Source organism: Neolamprologus multifasciatus, chromosome 20 (genome assembly GCF_963576455.1).
Source record: "Neolamprologus multifasciatus chromosome 20, fNeoMul1.2, whole genome shotgun sequence".
NCBI classification, from domain to species: domain Eukaryota; kingdom Metazoa; phylum Chordata; class Actinopteri; order Cichliformes; family Cichlidae; genus Neolamprologus; species Neolamprologus multifasciatus.
Window position 1 is genome coordinate 14801314 of NC_140458.1, and position 18482 is coordinate 14819795.

Consider the following 18482-nt stretch of genomic DNA (forward strand, 5'->3'; position numbering starts at 1 on the left):
GGGGGGGTGTTAAGATGAGCAGTGGAGGACAGTCTTGCGGGGGGGATGACGGCTTGTCTGGCTCAGCCCCGGCTAATGTGAGGGGACAGCCTTGGCTATGCCTTAACCACACTCGCGCCGTCGATGCCAGGCAGAGCGGGGAGGAGAGAATAGACGGATGAAACGCTTTCCTTTTCAGCGCTGCCTTCTCCCGCCCGCACTGACTGCATTCGGAGGCGCGTGGGGCCCCAATGTCACACCCTGTAGGTGTTTAAGCTGCTTACTTACACCAACAAGAGAAAGAGATGAGGCAATAGAAGACAGGGAGACAGAAAGGGAGAGGAAGCTACAGAAAGGAAGAGAGAGGGAGAATGGGGAAGAATTGGAAGAGGTCGGGGGCGGAGGTCACGGTTGTAGGAGGTTGTAATGTATAAGTATCCCAGTTAGACTGTCTTCACATCAAGGAAGGGTTTATTTCATGTGAGGGGGATACTCATCAAGCGTTACGCCGGCGCAAATTGCACGTATCTAGGTGTGACGACTAGAACGCTGCATTATAAGTGGGAAGAGGCAAAGTCATCAGAATGACAATATGATAAGTGTTTTTTCTCCAGCCCCACCCTGCTGACTCTCTGTCTTTTTTCTTTTTTTTTTTTTTTACGCTCTCCGATAAGGAGAGGCTGAATGGGAAGGCGTGGGATGCACCAGTCAGGAGATGGTTTCATCACGAGCGGGAGCCAGGGGGGTCGCAGTGTGCCGTGTGAGTTTTTAAAAAATCCTATTTTGCTGTGAGGCTTAGTTGTGTTCAAACCTGTGTTTATCTCACTGGGATGTGAGGGGGTGATGATGACATGTGTTGGGGGTGGAGGGTGGGAGGGGGTTTAGCGTGAGGTCAAAGAGTGATGGGCACAAGAGAGGCTTCTGTTGGGATCATTTTAGAGGTGCTACACAAGGGTCAAAAGGTGATAGTTTGGGCAAAGACGCCTCACACCAACAAACATGTTTGACATTTGTACTCGTGCTCTTTTTCTCTCAGTGTGTTGCGCTCACTGTTTTAACTTGTATTTCTGTCCTCTCAGCAGCCTTCTTGTTGATCCATGCTGGTAAGGTTCTCAGACACTCCCTCCTCAGGTCACCGGCTCTGTTTGTCCTAGTCCGCCTTTCCTTCTACCCTTTTCCCTCCCACCCCTCCATCTCCTCTCTTCCTCTCCTCGCCTGACCAGTTCCTCTAATTTGGTTTCTAATTTTTGTTCTGCACCTCATCTCCTCTCCCTTCGTCTATGTGGGGGTAAAGTGCAGCCCCTCCCCTCAGTGGTGTTTGTGCTTTCTCTGTTAATATAATGTGTATGCGCACTGTGCCCATGCGGGTTTGTGAGTAAATCCCCTAAAGTACCTGAGGTTTTTAGCTGTGCGGTCCTTCTTCAAAATGATGATTTAACACTGGTGGCCTTTGGGAAAACACGCTCCACATAAGACTCCTGGTTAACATGCTGGGAGAAACATGTTGGTTTATATCATGTGCAAAAAACCCCACGCATCCAAAAGTGCACGCAAACACAAAAATGGAGAAAAAAGTCAGACTGAACAGACCAATAAATAAAATGTGAGCCTGACTATGTGTATGATGTGTTTTTCTGTGTGTGTGGGTTGTCCAGATGTTACTCATGTTGTGGATCTGTTTAAGCAGACACATAATGGGGGTATGTCTTGGTTAGGGAGTCCCACTGATGTAAATTATTAAACTGTACAGTGAAGACATTCACCGTATTTTAAGTTTAGCGTAAGGTCAGTTTAAGGTGAGGGTTAACCAAGTGCCTGCTATCGTTAAGGTTAGAGAGAAATCAAAGTAAAGTCCTCTGACGCTATCAGTATATATCTGTAATATGTGTGTTTGTGTGTTTGTGTGTATGTGTGCGTTTGCTGGACAGAGCAAAATCGTGCATAGCGTGGTAGTAGAGCTTACAGTAAATGGAGACATTTAGGAAAGCAGTACACAGACACAAACACGCGGATCAAAGAGGTTTGAGCATTACAGTACACTGGGGAACAAAAGGAATAGAGAGAGGGAGAGAAGAGGATGTGAGTGAAGGTGAATAGAAACCCCAATCAATATGGCATCCAAGAACAGCTTGAGCTAACGAAGGAGCGCAGAAAGTGGGAGAAAGCGAAGAGAGAGAAAAAAGTAGGTCAGATAATGAGTGGAGAGGGTGAGTGTTTGTGTGGAGGACAGAAAAAGGGAACAGAGCTGTGATAGAACAACACTGGGGGTCAGGACAGAGAGGAGAGACCGTGAATGAGGGAGTCACGAGCTCCTGACCCATACTGACCTCTCAGCCTGGAGGACCTGAAGAGCTCAGGGCAGGGGAGGGGATGAGGTGAGGTCTTGTGGGAGGTTTGGAAAAGGAGGAGGTGATATTGATGTGGCCAAAACATCAGGGGAGGGAAATGATGGGAGGAGGAATGAGGTTGATAGTCAAAAGGGATGGGGGTCAGCTGGCAATCCAGGAAAAGTAGGGATTCCTCTTTTTGCTCTCACGAATACTGTACACAACTCCGAAATTGAGTTCACCTCAATACTCACATCAGCTTTGTGCACCTGTGTGTCTCCTTCACAGGCCATTCTGGTAGCACACTCACATTTGCACATGTCACACATCTACCTGGATAACAGGAACATTTATTTTCTTATCACTAACATGTAGCAAAATAAACAACTCCACATTCCTAAAAGCTCCAAATCTGTGCCAGGATAACTGGCACAGATTTTGTTTGTACCCTAGGATCATTGGCTAATCCACGCGACCCTGTCTTGAGGATGATTCCCTGTTCAAAATCCAGTTTAGTTCTTTGAAAGAGGAAACACAGGGCTCAACAATGAAAATCTTTACTACTACTGCTGCACAGACAGTGAGAAATATTCTGTGCTGAAAAGGGATTGCTATGCAGGTTTGTCTCCCAGTGCCCCTACTGTAGGTTTTCTCATGAGAAGCATTTTCACATGTTTTCACACAAATCAAAGATGGTGGATTTCTGTTTCAGTTTCACTGCTGTACAAGGATCAGCTGTACTTTTCTTTATAATGAGTTAAAATGGCTGCTCTGAAAAGGCCTCTTGTGCTTTTGCAGACAGAGAAGTTGCCCAGTGGTGGTATTTGTTGTAAAGGAAATGAATAATGGACCCAAAGCAATTCTTTTTTCTTTCTTTTTTTTGGTGCTGCACATACACTGAATTTAAATTCTTGAAAGATAATAATGCAGTCAGGGTGGTCGGGTTGGTAGTCCATGTATGCAACCAGTAAATGAATGTTTCTGTGATACGTGGCTCTTCTGACATCAAAGTTGTGCATCGTGATGATTTGACCTTATTTAGCACTGCACTCCTGTAACATTGTTCAGTCATGATGTATAGGTTTGCAAACAGGATCAAAATCCTTGCAGCAGACAAAGAATTAGAATATCTATACATTTCTATTCCATACTGTTTTTTCCTTGTCAAATCTTGGCATCTACATTAGCTACTATGCAACTCATTTCTTGGCAGTTTGCTCAGAGATTTGGGTGTGATCTTTGGTTGGGCCTCCAGCCACTAGCCTCAAGCAGAGATGAAGAGCCAGCTCACCTCTTTCCACAACTGGCCACAACTGATACTGAGTCAAGGAGCATCACTTTAGGCTGTCCATAGCATGTTTTCTTTCTTCTTCTCTGCACTGCACGTAGGCATGCAATCTACAGAAATAACCTCCCAAGATCTGTAAACACACCCCGGTGTGCAAATCGAAGCATTCCACCCCGTAAGACTTCATTCTGTGTAACCGTTTGATATAGGCTTAGCACCAGTGTTGCATGTTATTCTGCTGTAACTATAAAATAAATATAGGATGAAATTAGAACACATTTGGTTGTCAGAATTGACAGCGGTTGCAGAGCACCAGCCATGTTTGTTCAGCTGTGAAAGACAGAATCAAAGTGTCTGCAGTGGCAGAAAGAACCTTGAATTTTGGAACTTTTTGTGAAAATTGCATCTTGATCTGAACGTGCACGCAGAAGTAGACAAACATGGAATATGCAATCTTGATTTTTTTTTTCCAGAAGGCTTTCTAATACCTCAGAGTGCTTGCTGTGGATTGCAATGGATCGGGAAAGATTCATTTTGGTCTCCGAGTGAAGAACAAACTGCTTCGAAATTGTCTGTAAAGATATTTATTGTAACTTAAACAGTAAAATCAAGTAAAATTCTGGAACCACTTATGTAAAATGACTAAATAGCGAGTTCTCCTCCAGGCACGTATGAACACTACAAAGACTCTGCTGTCACTGCATGTAAATAATGAATTCGGATGATTTCAGTTAGATTGTACTCATATCTTGTGAATCTGAGTCTACATGCCCTTCATTGCATTTTAATATATGCTAGTAAACCAAAGTGAGCACAAGAATAGCTGTAGGATGGCTTTGGCAGCCTATCATTATGCATATAGAATTTTTTCTTTAGCATAGTTCTTTCATATATATATATGAAAAAAACACAATAAGTGAATGTGGAGGCTTTGAGATGTACGTCTTTTCTTTATGCTCACATAAGCTTTCACATTTATTGTCTCTCTATCAAGTGAAATCGATACATATTGCCGACGCTGAGTACTACCATGCTGTAGAAATGTTTATGACCATGAGCAACATTCCTCCTTCTGTTGCTCTTTGTGTACCTCCATCCTGTCTCCTACAGCCTCAGTTCTGGCTCTCCATCCCTCCCTCCTCTCTTCTCATCCCTACTGCCTCCTTCTTGCTTTCTCACACACATGCACGCACACACACCCACAAACACACACGCACACACACACACACTCTCTCCTTTTCTTCAGCCTCCTCACAGTCCAGATGGCCTAAACTGCCCCCACACTCACTCCCCCACATACACTCAGTCCACCATGCACTCCACCCCACTCCTCCTCTCCCCCTACGGGAACAGCACTCCCTTTCGAGGAATAGACCCCCCCCCCCCCCCCCGGAAAGAAAAAAAAACACCACTACCATTGTTCATAATATATACACACACCTCTCTCTCCCCACACACATACTCTTCCACACTGTCCCTCCACAGACCACAGGCTTATATACGCCCACACAGACACACATACACACGCACTGACACAGAAGATCTCGTTCACAATTCTCCTCTTCTGCAGCATAATGACTGATGGGAGCATAGTAGGAATGCTGCTGCTGTAGGTGTGATAAGGTGGCATAAAGTGATATAGATCAGAACATGACTGTGCTTTGTTGTGGTTGTTTTATTGGTGTCATAAATCCCATAAAACAGATCATTTCATCTCTTTTGATAATGGCGAGTGTTGGAGAATCAACTCACCGACATCTTTCATTGGTGACTCAGCTGTTGCTAAGCACAGATGGGATCTTTAGAATGCTTTTCAACGAGGTGGTTGTGCGTCTTGTTTGTGTGGTTAGATCACGAGCGCAGACCTACCTGCAGAATCACAATGGCTCAAACAGAAGCGTGCCTACGTACGTTCATCCTATATCATCTTCATGACAATTAGCTGGTCCGGGGTCAGAGGCGGACCAGGCCAGGGAAGCGCAGAGATGGTTGCCAGGGTAGAGTCGAGTTCAAGAGCAGGGAGAGGTATAAGGGAAGAGGGCTATTGTTGGAGAGTGTGCGTGCATGTGTGTGTGTGTTCATTGGCCAGGGGATGAAGGAGAAAGAGGGGAGAGGAGAGTTGTGGATGTTTTCTAGGGCCTGCTATGGTGGTGTGTGGGGGTGTAGGCCAGAGGAGGAGGGTGTGGTTAACGGTTCTAGCACTCACAGGAAGCCGTGAGGCAGGGAAAGGGGAAGTGAACCACCCCCACACTGTTCCAAGGTTGTGGCCGTGCTCTCCTCGAGGTCGGAACTAACTGACCTCAGCTCACAACTCCCACCACACCTTTAAACTCTTTAACACACATACACTCACACACACTCACACGCAGAGATGCCCGCAAGATTGGCAGATGATGCACGGTCGCGTACTTTTATACTTAATGATTGATTGTTGAACTACATGCCAGTGTTGTGACTTTGCGTTCTACGTTCTATGGTTGTTGTTTTGGGTTTTTTTTTTTACAATGTAGCGAAACCAAAAAAGCCAGCATTTTTATAAATAATTATATTCATAATTGTGTTTTACGTCCACTTTGCTGGAGAAAATTGCTGTAAGTAGGATCACAGTGGTGATATATGACATTTGGCTCTGCAGCTGCAGAGCCAATGATCATTATAGTATTGCCAGCCATTTTCCAAAGCCTACTACAGGTTACTAGATTGACTACCTCCTACACGATGCACACAATTAAACACAATGAACGCACAGAAAAATATGGAAACCATCTAGCGATACACTGAAAATTAACTGATACAGGCAATCAATCATAAACATTCATTTGCTTCGTCTGTTAAAGAAAAGTTACGCACAGTATAGTTAATGGGAACTTAAGTTTTAAAATAGGTGCCTAAAATGTTAGACACATTGTTATAAATCCACTCTGCATGACTTGATTTGGTCACGAGTCTTATGAGAAGATTAAATTTAATGAGATCATATAAAAATTGTAATTTTCATTGTCGATTTTCATTGCAAGGTTAAGTGTATTTTTGAAAAAATACATTATTACAGATTTGAAATCTTTCTTATCATTTTATGTACTTTTTTATGCAACTATAAATTAACAGGAAATGTGTTTTACTTTATTTTTTGCCCTATACTTTCATGACACGAGCTGACCTAAACCCCTCCTCTGACCCTCAGAGTTCACTGTGTGCCAGCCAGCTCATCTCACACTTGGCCACCATCTTCTGGCTTTTTCATTCCATACACACATTCATTTCCAGCCAAATGACCACCAGCAACATGGCTCAAACTCTTCAACTCTGGTCGGCTGACTCACAGACAGAATGCTGTGGGGGAACACAGGTTAAAGCTAGGCGAGCCAGCAGGAAAACACACACGCACATCCACACACACTCAAAGAATTTTTTCACTAAGGTTGTGTTTTAATTAAACATTTATTAATAATTCAAATCAACAAAGCCAATTTTACAAAAAACAGACAACAAACATAAACACGTTCTCACCTTCAAGATTAATATATGTGTCAGCATTTGCCAGAGTGACCCTTGTCATCACCAGTGTTCATAACGTTACCTTGGTGACCGCATTTAATCTCCCCACAGAGACTTCTATCCCAAACCCTTAACCCGGATGAAAGCAATGTCAGTGAGGTTACACACTCCTCCAGTCCATTTGTACATGACCATTTGCCTCTGAAGGGATGCTTGCAGAATCAGTATTCAGGGATAATAAAATCTTGCATTTTGCATATTGTCCTGATACATTTACTGCAAAACTCTTCTCTCCTGTCCCGCCAATTTATTGGCAGTTTACGTTAAATAAGATTTTAAAACCACCTCCTCCCAAAAATCATAAGAAGCCTCAAAAAACAAAAGAATCCTGCTGCTCTTTAATGAAAGCAAAATTGCCAAAAATACAGATTTTAAAGGTACATCAATTTTAATACATCATTGTACGTCAGGAATTTTTCACGCTTTCAGAGGAGTAACATAAAGTTGGAACAATTGTGCTTTATATATATATATATATATAATTGCGGTTGCTGGGATAGTTAAAATAGAGCTAGAAAATACTGTTAGTTTAAAAAGATCTGATCACATGTAATCTGATTTTCAATTCCTTATAGGTTTTAGATCAAATTACTTATTCATTTCAGTAAATAAGATTATAAAACAATGAAGGCGAGTAGGTGCTACTGTACATAACTCACAAGAAAGACATTTAATGTGGTCATTTTTAAAAGATGTGTGTCCTGGGTCTAAAATACCCTCAGTGCAATTTCCCATGAAAATATTTTTTAAAAAATCTTATTTTATTCAAAGTTTTAGAAATGTGCAAAAAAACAAATGAGACATCTCAAGGGAGCAATCTTACAAGCTGAGTGGATAACAATCTAAAGAATTGGGGGGTTTATTAAATTATAGATTATTAAATTGAGGTACTGCATCTGTAGTACACAATTAAACACGCTGGAAATGATACAGTGAGTAAATATCTTAACTAATTTAAGAGAAATAAATCCTTTTTAAAGATTTACATATTTGACTGACAGTTTCCAAGTCCAGTTACAATTAATTCATTTTATTTGGGCATATTTAGTTTAAAATATTGCAATATTTTTTTATATTCTTGATCGATTACCGTTTCGGTTAAGATTCTGCTTTAAGCAAGATGATTCAGAACGTGCTGAACTACATTTGTGTGCCAAACAGGCAAATAAACTATTGAGTTGGTGCACTGATTTGTCTTCAGGGATATTAGCCACTTTACTCACTGTATCGATTATATAAATCAAAATCAAAGAAAAGGGAACAGTTAGATATTTTTTATAAAACAATAATAAATATAATTGTACTTTAGTTACAGATTCAAAGTGTTTTTAATGTTTTTCTACAGAATTGATGACAAAAAATTGGATATAATGCAAAAAAGGTAAGTGCGGCCCAATTATTTTGATTGAGCTTGTGCGTCACATTTATCACTTACACTTTGAACATAATCCTAAAGTTTTTTTTAAAGCATCTTTTACATTTCTCAGCCATGCATTCTCTTTAAAAAATCGGAGACAGCTTGAACGTTAACAGAGATGTCAAGTCGTTGAACAAGAGGAAGATTTTTTGCTTTATCGGAGCAAACAAGATTCTGGATCATTCTGGATCATCAGAGGTGAATTTTTCTTCAGTATTTTAGAAGAGAAAGCACTTGCGCTCACATGATTAATAATAAAACATGCTGAGAGTATATTTTACTTTGGGTCTAATGCTATTAGACCATATTTGAAAAAAGTGTTTGTCCTCAACATTTAAAGAGCAACGACTCCTTCATGAAGACATTAAAACAGAATTACTGAATAGGAACATTTAGATTTGATTAAAATTAACATTCTTAATACAATTTCCACAAGCAGCAACAGCCTCTGGTTTTTGGTTACTGTGTGCATTGCTCCCTCTACTGGTTAATAATTACTGAAAGAAGCTGTTGAATTCTGTAACTCAACATTAAATATTCTGACAATATATTTCTGTTTGAGGAAAAGTGACCTGTCAAACCATCTTTAATATAGCTCATGATGAACTTAGTAAGGGGTTTCTTTGCTGTTAGATTGCAATATTCCCTTTGAGTTAAGAAAACACGAAGGATCTTTGTGTTTTTCAGTTTTTAGCCATGCAATAAAAAGACAAAAAGCTTGTGATTGTCAGCGTCCTCAGCAGGTAATTCAAAATCTTGGTGCGGGAACCAAATGCCAGCACGGTCCAGGAAGGTTTGGGCTTTTTTTGGTGTTCCTCCTCATACTTTGCTGAGGCGAGTTAGCATTTCATGGGCTGACGAACCTGAGATTGAGCCTATAATCACCATTCTCAGGTTGGACAGTCCTTGAAAGGACTACTCAAGATTTAAAGCGGGACCGGATGTGTTGTTCAGGCCGCTCTGCGAGCCGCCGCACGCAGAGTCCACGCTGAAGGCAAATGTGTACAAAAATAAAATTACTTGACAAAGAAAAGATGAGAATGTGTCTATGATAACACTCCACATGTGATTACACATCTGGAAATATACACCTGTTGATGGATATTCTAGTGAGCTGTTTTTCCATAATTCGGAGGCACAAATATCTACTGTATGACCTCGTGGTGGAGAGCTGAAATCATATTTTGTAGCAATAATATTTTGACCACCAACATTTCTAATTGCTCTGAACTAAATATCACTCAAAGTTAGATTTATTTTTCTAAGAATTTCAGTACAGCAGGTTTATTGATTGGATCCCATTTTGTGGGGTTGTTCTTATTTCCTGCAGGATTATTAAATACATAGGAAATAAAATCAAAAAGCAACTCCAAAAGCAAAACCAAACAAAGATCTAATTGAAAATCTAAAAAGTAAATCATTTGTTAGCCACCTGTATAGTTAAAGGGTGTGATTTTGGCGCCACAGGCAACCACCCAGCGAGACTAAAACTGAGAAATGCTTGAAAAGCTATTAATGGAAATAACGTCACATTAAGTTTATTGTGGTTAAACAATTTAATTCCTGTTCTTGCGATCTATATATGTTATTGTGTTTAAAGCAGCAACGCATACAGCGAGTCATCGTAGCTCATTTCGGTAGAATACAAGTTTTTAACCTGATGGCAAACACTGCCACAGTGAAAAGCATTCAAACAACATATCTGCCTCACATTTGTGCCATTTTTCTCAGTCAGAAACTCCAGCCATAGATTAACACCACATCTGGCCCCCTGTTGTTAGCTAACTTGCACTAAAACCACTCAGAGAGCAATTAAACACTCAGCCAACGGAGCTTAATGCACAAACTAAAACTCATACTAAAAACAACTAAATCACCCTGGCCTGACTTTATGAGGACAGTCCAGTCTCTTAGAATTTTTACTCTCATGATAAACTATGCAGATGGAGAGTGGAGGGGAAGACACACACACACACACACGCACACACGCACACACACAGAGCGAGAGAGTGAAAGGAGAAGGAGGGAGCGAAAGGGAAAGACAATACTTTACCCTCTTCAACAGACTAATCTAAACCCTCTTCACATGATTCAGAAATACTTCATCGTCTGAATTATTCATCCTCTACTCTCCGCATTAAGCTACTGCTCTGTGCTGGCCTACTCACACCATCTCTTCAACATTTACAACCCAGACACACTCACTGCCACATAACACTATAACCAAACAAATAACAACCATGAAAAAAACACAGTTCCTTTCCACGATTTCTCAAGCGTAATTACAACAACTTTGGAAAGTCTCATTGTGTGGAAGAGTTTTCATAGTCTCCTCTGTGCAGTCCTTACCCACATGGCAGACTCCTCAGACCCAGTCAAGCAAGACAGGGAGGCAAGCTTCATCTTCATTCAAAGTCAAGACCAAAAGAAGGCACACAGGAAGAGAGCACAGCAACCTGGAGTTAGAAGCTGGTGACATGAGGATGAAAAAGAAACACAGGTCGCTGAGTTTTAACGGCCACCCCTGCTGTCTCTACCAAGCTGTGACCTCATCGTGCTCTGTACTACCAATGGGGATGCAACTCACACACACACAGATGCACACATAGACACACTACCTTCCTGTTTGTCAGTGCTGGTGGTAAACTTTCCACTGACATCTTCATTCAGAGGACCAATCTGAAGTTTTCAAGCATTTAGTCACGTGGAATAAAACACATCTGTGCTGATTTTTTAAAATACACTTGTTATCATCATGATCAAGCAGCAGAAAGGACCAGATTGTTACAAATTTAAGCCAGTTTAGCACATTAGCTCATTTCAGAGCCTTCTTAACTTTTGCTGAAAACCTTTAAAATCGGCTGATATTTTGAAGAACCAAAAAAGTATACAAATGTTGCTGCTCAGCTTCTTGATATTTGTATCTCTTGCATGTCTTTTGACTGTCCTCCTGCCTTCTAAAAAAAAAGAAAAAAAGAAAACACGATGCTTCATGTGTGTTGATATCTGCCCAAGAGGCTGCTGATTTGTAATTGTCCATCAGCCTCATGAAATGCACGTCAATCACACTTTACCGCGGCTGACATCTTGACAGCTGTCAGAGTGATAATTATGGAAAGTGATGGAAGATATCAAGGTTACTTTCCATGAGAAGAGGACAACCACAATATCCTTCCTGTTCATTGAGTGTAGGTAATGTGTCTCTCGTTCTCGAAATGTGTTGATAAAGGTAGAAATATTCACCCTGCTTTATGTTTTTTGCAGGTGTATTTTAATCAGCCAGAGTGGAGAATATTTTCAGATAAGTCATGGGAGCTGGCAGAATACTAGATTCTGAAATTCACATTTCGCATAAATAAACTGTGAGCAGTTTAAAAGTTGAATTGCACTTTTATTCAATATTTTAAAAAAGCAAAACAAAACCAAACAAAGTCCCAAAAAGAAACAAAATCAAAACATGCAGATGAGTAAAACCCAATGAGGCTACATAACACAATCGGTTCATACCCGTGCACATTTAATGTACATTAACACACAATTAATATTTAAAGGTGAACTTGCTGCGTGTGTGACAGAACAGATTTACAGTTTCAGTGCAATGTTTTTGTTTTTTTCCTTTGTTGTTTTATGAATCCTTTCCTCAAAAAAGCAAATAACTGTGAAAACATAGAAAATGTTGTTAAACTGAACACTGTAATGGTAATTATGGCCCGGTTTATAATATCAGAAGTTTATAGACAACTTTCCTCAAATATCCTGGACTCGTATACCCGCAAGGATGAAGCGAAGCGCCTCGTGTTTGGCAAACTAAAGCATAATTTTCAGCAAACAGTAAGGAAATGTTAAACAGGCAACGACATTGACATATCTCATTCATTTTTAGCGTGACAGTTTAAAGATGAGGCACTATCAGGACTCTTTGTGACCTTTGGATATTTTGAGTTCATATGTCCACAAAAGCCATTTTTGAACAAACAATCTGATGCGCTGCTGAAACAAATAAAAAATGGAGGGATAAATTGGGATCTGAGAGACTAAAATAAACACTTCACATAAATGAAGATGACCCATTTTCACTGCAACAAAAAGACGTACGAGTTGCTCGCTGACTGGTCAGGACTATCCATAGTAAAAAAATATGCAAATGAGCGACATTCTGCATAAATACGCACCACAAGTACGCACTTAAAGCCGTATAATGAAAAATGCTTTTCAACATCCTTTTCAACTGGTTAGGTCAGCATCCACAGAGAAGGAAAAGAGTGAACCAGTGAGCTAAAAAAAAAGAAAGAGAGACAAAAAAAAAAATACACCTACACATTTTCCGATTGAATGGTCCTTCAGAAAGTGCTCATGGCGATGGAAGTTGAGCAACATGAGTTCATGTTCTGATTTTACTTTTGTGAAAGTTGTGAGGAAGGTGCGTGGTAAAAAATAACCTTAAAAAGTTTACTTCTTTTTTTCTTTCTTTTCCTTTTATGTCACATGCAATTTCACATTCAGTTGTGTCGTCCACAGTACATGGTTTAAGGCTAGAAAAATCTTTTCAGAACATTTCTGCAGAAGTCGATAGAGATTGTCACAATTTAAGTGTTAAAACCCTCTGACCTTATTACATTCTGTACAAATAAAAAATATATTTAACACAAATTTAAATAACATTATTTAAAAAAACCAAACAGATACAAATAAGCAATATTTTTCTTCTCTTCAACAGCAGCCATACAGGGGCAAATGGTATGTCTTCATATCGTCCAGGAGCACAGCCCCGACTCTCTCAAAAAGTAAGTCAACTGACAGCAGTTGATTTAGTAACTGGGCTCATCCATGTCTTCATCACTCCAGTCAGGCGGTGCGTCTGTTCCAAAATACCGATCTCCAAAGTTTCCTAAAAAATAACAATAAACGACATCGATTAAAAATATAAATACAGTGCTACAATGCTTATTTTTACATTTCAATGACTTTAAAACTGTCCTGTCCTTCCTGCTTCCTCAGCATTGCTCACCTATTCCAGGTATGATGTGAAAGAGATCGTTGACTTTCTTGTCGACGGCCGTGGTGATGATTTTGACCTGCGGGAACGCGTAAGCCACAGAATGGACTCCCATTTCAGCCATGAGCAAAGAAACCAGCAGGATCTTGTCCTCTTGAACATCATGATCCTGAAATTGAAAACACAACTGTGAAAAATGATCTACATGTGCAATGCAATCCATTTGCACAGGAGGCATTGGCATTGTTGTGAACAACTGGGTGCACCCACCAGCAGGACTCGCACGGCCATCATGGCAGCAGCTCCAGTGGACACAGTGCAGTCCATTAGAATCACGTGGTCCTCACTGATGTCTTTCGGTAGACGAAGATAATGGAGCTAAAATTGTGCACAGACAGGATGTGGGTTCACGCTAAAATGTGACACATATGACCTACAGCTATATATATACATATAGAAAACCTCTAATATTACAAACAACTGCTTCATGGCAAACTAGGCCAAAGGAGGTTACTGTGAAAATGTGTAAATGTAAAAACTCATATAACCAAAATTGTTTTTGGTTATAGGTTTTTGACAGCATGCGACATTAATGTGGTTTATTACCTCTGGCTCTCCAGTGTCCTGGTTGGTCTGGATGAGGATCTTGCCGATGCGGACGTCTTTGCAGACGGCCCTCAGAGCCGGCTCCATGGTCTCCCCGGCTCTCAGGATGGACACCCCTGTGATCTAAAGCAAAACAAAGAGAGGTACAAAAATTAAGCAGAGGTTAATTGCATCAATTTAGTTTTGAGACAAAACTCTTCAGAATGTTTTTCTTTTTTTCTCAATTAAAAATAACGCACAGAGAATATAGCAGGAAGCAAATGGAGTTCACTCACCCTCTTTCCGTGGAAAGTCTTGCCTTCGTAATCCTCTCCCTGGGGGGTCTGCACTATGTGGACCTGAGATAATATTAAAAATCATAAGAGCTTTAGAACGATGCTATAGTCTACCACAGTAAGGAAAATATACTGTGACAAGCTACAGTGAATGCTGAATTGTCGGTCACGTGCATTTGTGAAATGCACACTGAATGTTGCGATAAAGATATGGAAACTTTCCACTGTGGTGACTTGATAAGTTTCCATACTCATGTGGCAGGCCAATACAGTATGTCTATCTGATTTTCTTTGTAGAAGACAGATGGGGAGATTCTTTTTTCCATTTATCAGTGCCTTTTCAGATTTTTCCCCATTTCAGGGCCACACACTGTAGCACGGTCTCTGTGTGTGACTTGTCAGCATCTTTCTATTGAGTGGTTATCTCATGCTTTCTTTCTCCTACACCTCTCTCTATCTGTGGTAGTTTTCCAATTGTTTAATGCCCTCCTTGGTATAAAGAACGTAACTTAATTAAGAAAGAGTGTAATACAATACTTGAATGAAACCGTTTTTGTGTTTGTGTTTGGGACCTGTGAGGGGAGGAAGGAGAGGGCTCGTTCAATCAGCAGCCGCATCAACCTCTTAGAGTAAAAGATGAACTCATCGCGACTGGTCTCCTTGTTTCTAGATGTGATGGTCGAGAAAAGAAGGATCAAAGGTTTATTCGGCAGCTTTCCACCGTGCAGGTTTCCATGAAAACAAATGCAGTTATTAACGGAACAAAAATGTGGTTTCTTAGCTTTTACCTGATGATGGTGTGCATGCCCCTGACTTGAGGTGTGCTCTCCAGAACGCTGAGGGTCTGGGGGAGGGGTTGGGCCTGGTGTGCAGAAGCCAGGGCTGCCCTGTAACCACGGCAACAAATAGTAGCGCGGGGGTGGTACACGCCGAGAGCAGCGGAAAAGAGAAAAGATGGACAGACGCATGAGTGCAACACGTGAAAACCAGTGCAATTAAGACTGCTCTGCACGCATGTGTACAGTATGTGCAAGGTCATACACACACACACACACACACACACGTGCACATACACACTGTAACACACACAGACCTGTGTGTGCATGCAAAAACAGATAAATAAATAATTGCACAAAAAAACCCACACAAATAATTTTTCAATAGCAGTTAGAGCAAAGTTGATAATGGCAGTGTACCCACTGTAATGGGAGTGCTTGGGAAGAAACACACACACAAAATTGCAGCGCACACAGGGCCAGTTTTGAGTATTTCAGTGGAAAATAACAACACTGCAGAGACCGTGATAATGGAAAAATAGATTAATTTGAAAATTATAATTATACAGATACAAATAAAAGATTTAAATGTGCAATATAAACACATGCATAATTAGTTTCCCGTGGTAGGGCTGCACTTCTAATATTTCCCCATGTTTGCATGAATAAATATTAGTTCTGAATGCCTTGTTAGCCTTGCTCTACCTTGGACTTGAGGGGAATAGACACGCTTTTACAAATTCTCAGTGATGCAGTGTTGTTTACACTAGACTAACTGCAATGCCACTGAGATACACATTAGCCAGATGCAAAGAAAAGAGAAATCATAGCATGTCTGCTCACATATCCCAGCGAAGTTTCCTCTATGGGGAGGGTTTTTTTCACAACAGAGCGGACACAGATAAACAAAAAAACAAACCAAAAAAACAACAACAAAAAACAACAACAGATAAGAGGAAGAAAAATGAGAAAAGACATAAAATCAGGTGGATGAAAAAATTATCGGGAACAGTGAAAAGTGTGACAGCCAGAATTGCAAATGTCAAAAGTCCTTGAACTAAATGACATCAAAATTTAATAGTAATAATAGTAATAATAACAATGATAATAATAATAATAATAATAATAATAATAATAATAATAATAATAATAATAATAATAATAATAATAATGATGCAATGAGAAAAAGAAACCAACCAAGTGTTAGCTCCGATTTTGATATCTGTACCCATGCATCCCTTGCGTGTACGCGTGGGAGGTGCATGAACTATCGTGTGGCTGTCACTCTTACACTGTGTAGAACAGTAGAAGTTGGTATTTCAGCTCACAGGCCCCAGCACATCCTGTGTCTAAAGACAGACACCAAGCTCACTTCCTCTCTCTCTCTGTCTCAGATACTGTGGCCGACATTCAATGGAAAAACTCAGCGCTTTGTAGTAGGGTATTGGAAACTTTCTCTGTGGCTGAGGTATGCGATAGTCAACAATAGCTGTAGCAAGAACTTCCTCTCTCTCGTTTTCAGTTGTAGTCACTCTCTCTCTTATTCTTGCTGCTGCTGAAAGGAGGGGTCAGTGACTTGACTCATTGGTGTATTTTTAGACACAGAAGGCAGGAAGAGTGTGAGTTGTCATTTCTTTAAAAGGTAGAGAGAAGGAAAACCAACACCTTTACACTGAATGCTGGCTGCACTACACCACTTTCAAACTTCTGATCAGAGTGCAGCTTTTAAATGTTGACAGCAGTTTTTGTACATTTTGATCCACTTCGTCTTATTCTGAGGTGGTGTGGACCGAGTCTTAACCGTGTATTATGTCCCCACTGACAGAGCACTAATTAGCCATATTTGGTTGGGTACAAGATACAAGAATGCCGCCTGGTGACGTGTCATGGCAGCCAGCACGTCGGTAGAAGGTAGAGGTTGTTTTTGCTCTCTTCTGATTTGACATTTATTCTCGCTCTCCCAGTAAAAAAGCTGGTGCAGCAGGGGAACTGGGCAGATGTTGAGGAGAGAACGATATAAAGGATAAAGGCCACTCTACCTGACGCTGAGTTCCCGCTGCAAGCAATGGAGGGATTTGGTGATGAGGGGGAGAGAGTGAGACAGCAGTCCATCAGCAGCATATGTGTTACAGTGTGTGTATGTTGTGAGGGAACAAAGCAAACTGCACAGTAGGGCAAAGTGCTCCGACAGCCAAGAGCGTGCCTTTGGTGACCAGTGATTAGTGCATGTTGCACAGCTAATCCCAAAGTGCGTCTAACAGGCCATCAATCGACATTGTGTATGACAAGTATGAAGATAGGGTGTCTTATAAGGCTGTGTGACTAATGCTGCATAATTATGTATTAGGATGTAATGTTTCCACTGTGATTACATTTATTCCTAAACTAATGCCTGGAGATTAGTTTGGTTTGAATTAATGCAGGACAAATAACCACAGCAAGAGGTTAATATGGTTAAAACACTGAAACCTGTCAGCAAGCTCCACCTGACATATTTTCTTTATTTGAGGAAGCTACTTTCAGCTGCTCCCTTATTCACAAGGGGTCACCACAGTGGAGAGCTCTGCATTAGCCGGATGTCCTTTCCCAAAGGGATTTGAGTCTCCTCCAAGGGTCTAACCAGGGATTGTTTGTTTGTGTAAATCACTAAACCACAGAACCACACATATATGCCATATTTAAAGGGCTATATTCATATTCATTCTTCTTCTTAAGTATGAAATGATAAGAAAACAGAAACAGAAGCCCTGTTTTCATAGAGCACATTTCAGAAAACATAATTTAGCCTTCTTGCTTTAAGTGCTTTGGCAGTAGATTCAGAAAATGACTAATAATTAAACACTTTTTAAAATCTTGTCAAGTTTTTTGAGTGTTCAAATAAACACATAAGAGAAGAAAAAAGTAGAAGATAAAAAAAAACAAAGCAATTAAAAATTTATGTTCTCTGAACCAAATAACTACAGTTTGTTACTGTTACTAGGAAAGTTAGCAAAATCAAAACCAGTTTAGAACAGTTTTTTCCATTGAGTGTTAATGATTAAACCTTTCCCCAAAGCACTTACAGACATTCAGCCTCAGTAAATTTTCTTTCCACTAGAGGGGGTGATCTGCCTTGAAATTACAGGCACATACTGAAGGGGAGCCTGCACCTACACCCTCTTATGAATGCAATAACATAACTAGATGTACTGAGCTGCAGGCCATCAAGAAAAAGGACAAATGAAAGGTTATAATTCTCCCCCCAAATTAACTATTTAAGT

At 40.5% G+C, this 18482-nt stretch overlaps 1 protein-coding gene and 1 long non-coding RNA gene across 8 annotated transcripts in view; one reads left to right on the forward strand and one right to left on the reverse strand.

Moving 5' to 3' along the window:
• LOC146494651 (uncharacterized) lies at positions 1-12558 on the forward strand. Its single transcript, XR_014871684.1, has 2 exons — positions 1-739; positions 1062-12558. It is a non-coding gene; the product is annotated as an uncharacterized LOC146494651 (long non-coding RNA).
• Positions 11940-18482, reverse strand: part of uckl1b (uridine-cytidine kinase 1-like 1b) — a 16295-nt gene continuing 9752 nt past the window's right edge. For 4 of the 7 annotated variants that reach the window (XM_085147163.1, XM_085147166.1, XM_085147168.1 and 1 more), the window contains 8 exons: positions 16066-16085; positions 15235-15333; positions 15019-15112; positions 14447-14509; positions 14172-14294; positions 13836-13943; positions 13578-13734; positions 11940-13457 (listed from right to left, as the gene is read on the reverse strand). In XM_085147163.1, the coding sequence (XP_085003289.1) occupies positions 13378-13457; positions 13578-13734; positions 13836-13943; positions 14172-14294; positions 14447-14509; positions 15019-15112; positions 15235-15333; positions 16066-16085 (744 nt within the window). In that variant the 3' untranslated portion in view covers positions 11940-13377. Of the gene's footprint in view, positions 13458-13577; positions 13735-13835; positions 13944-14171; positions 14295-14446; positions 14510-15018; positions 15113-15234; positions 15334-16065; positions 16086-17261; positions 17279-18482 lie in introns of all 7 variants that reach the window. The other 3 variants (XM_085147164.1, XM_085147167.1, XM_085147162.1) reach the window with 1 other exon arrangement.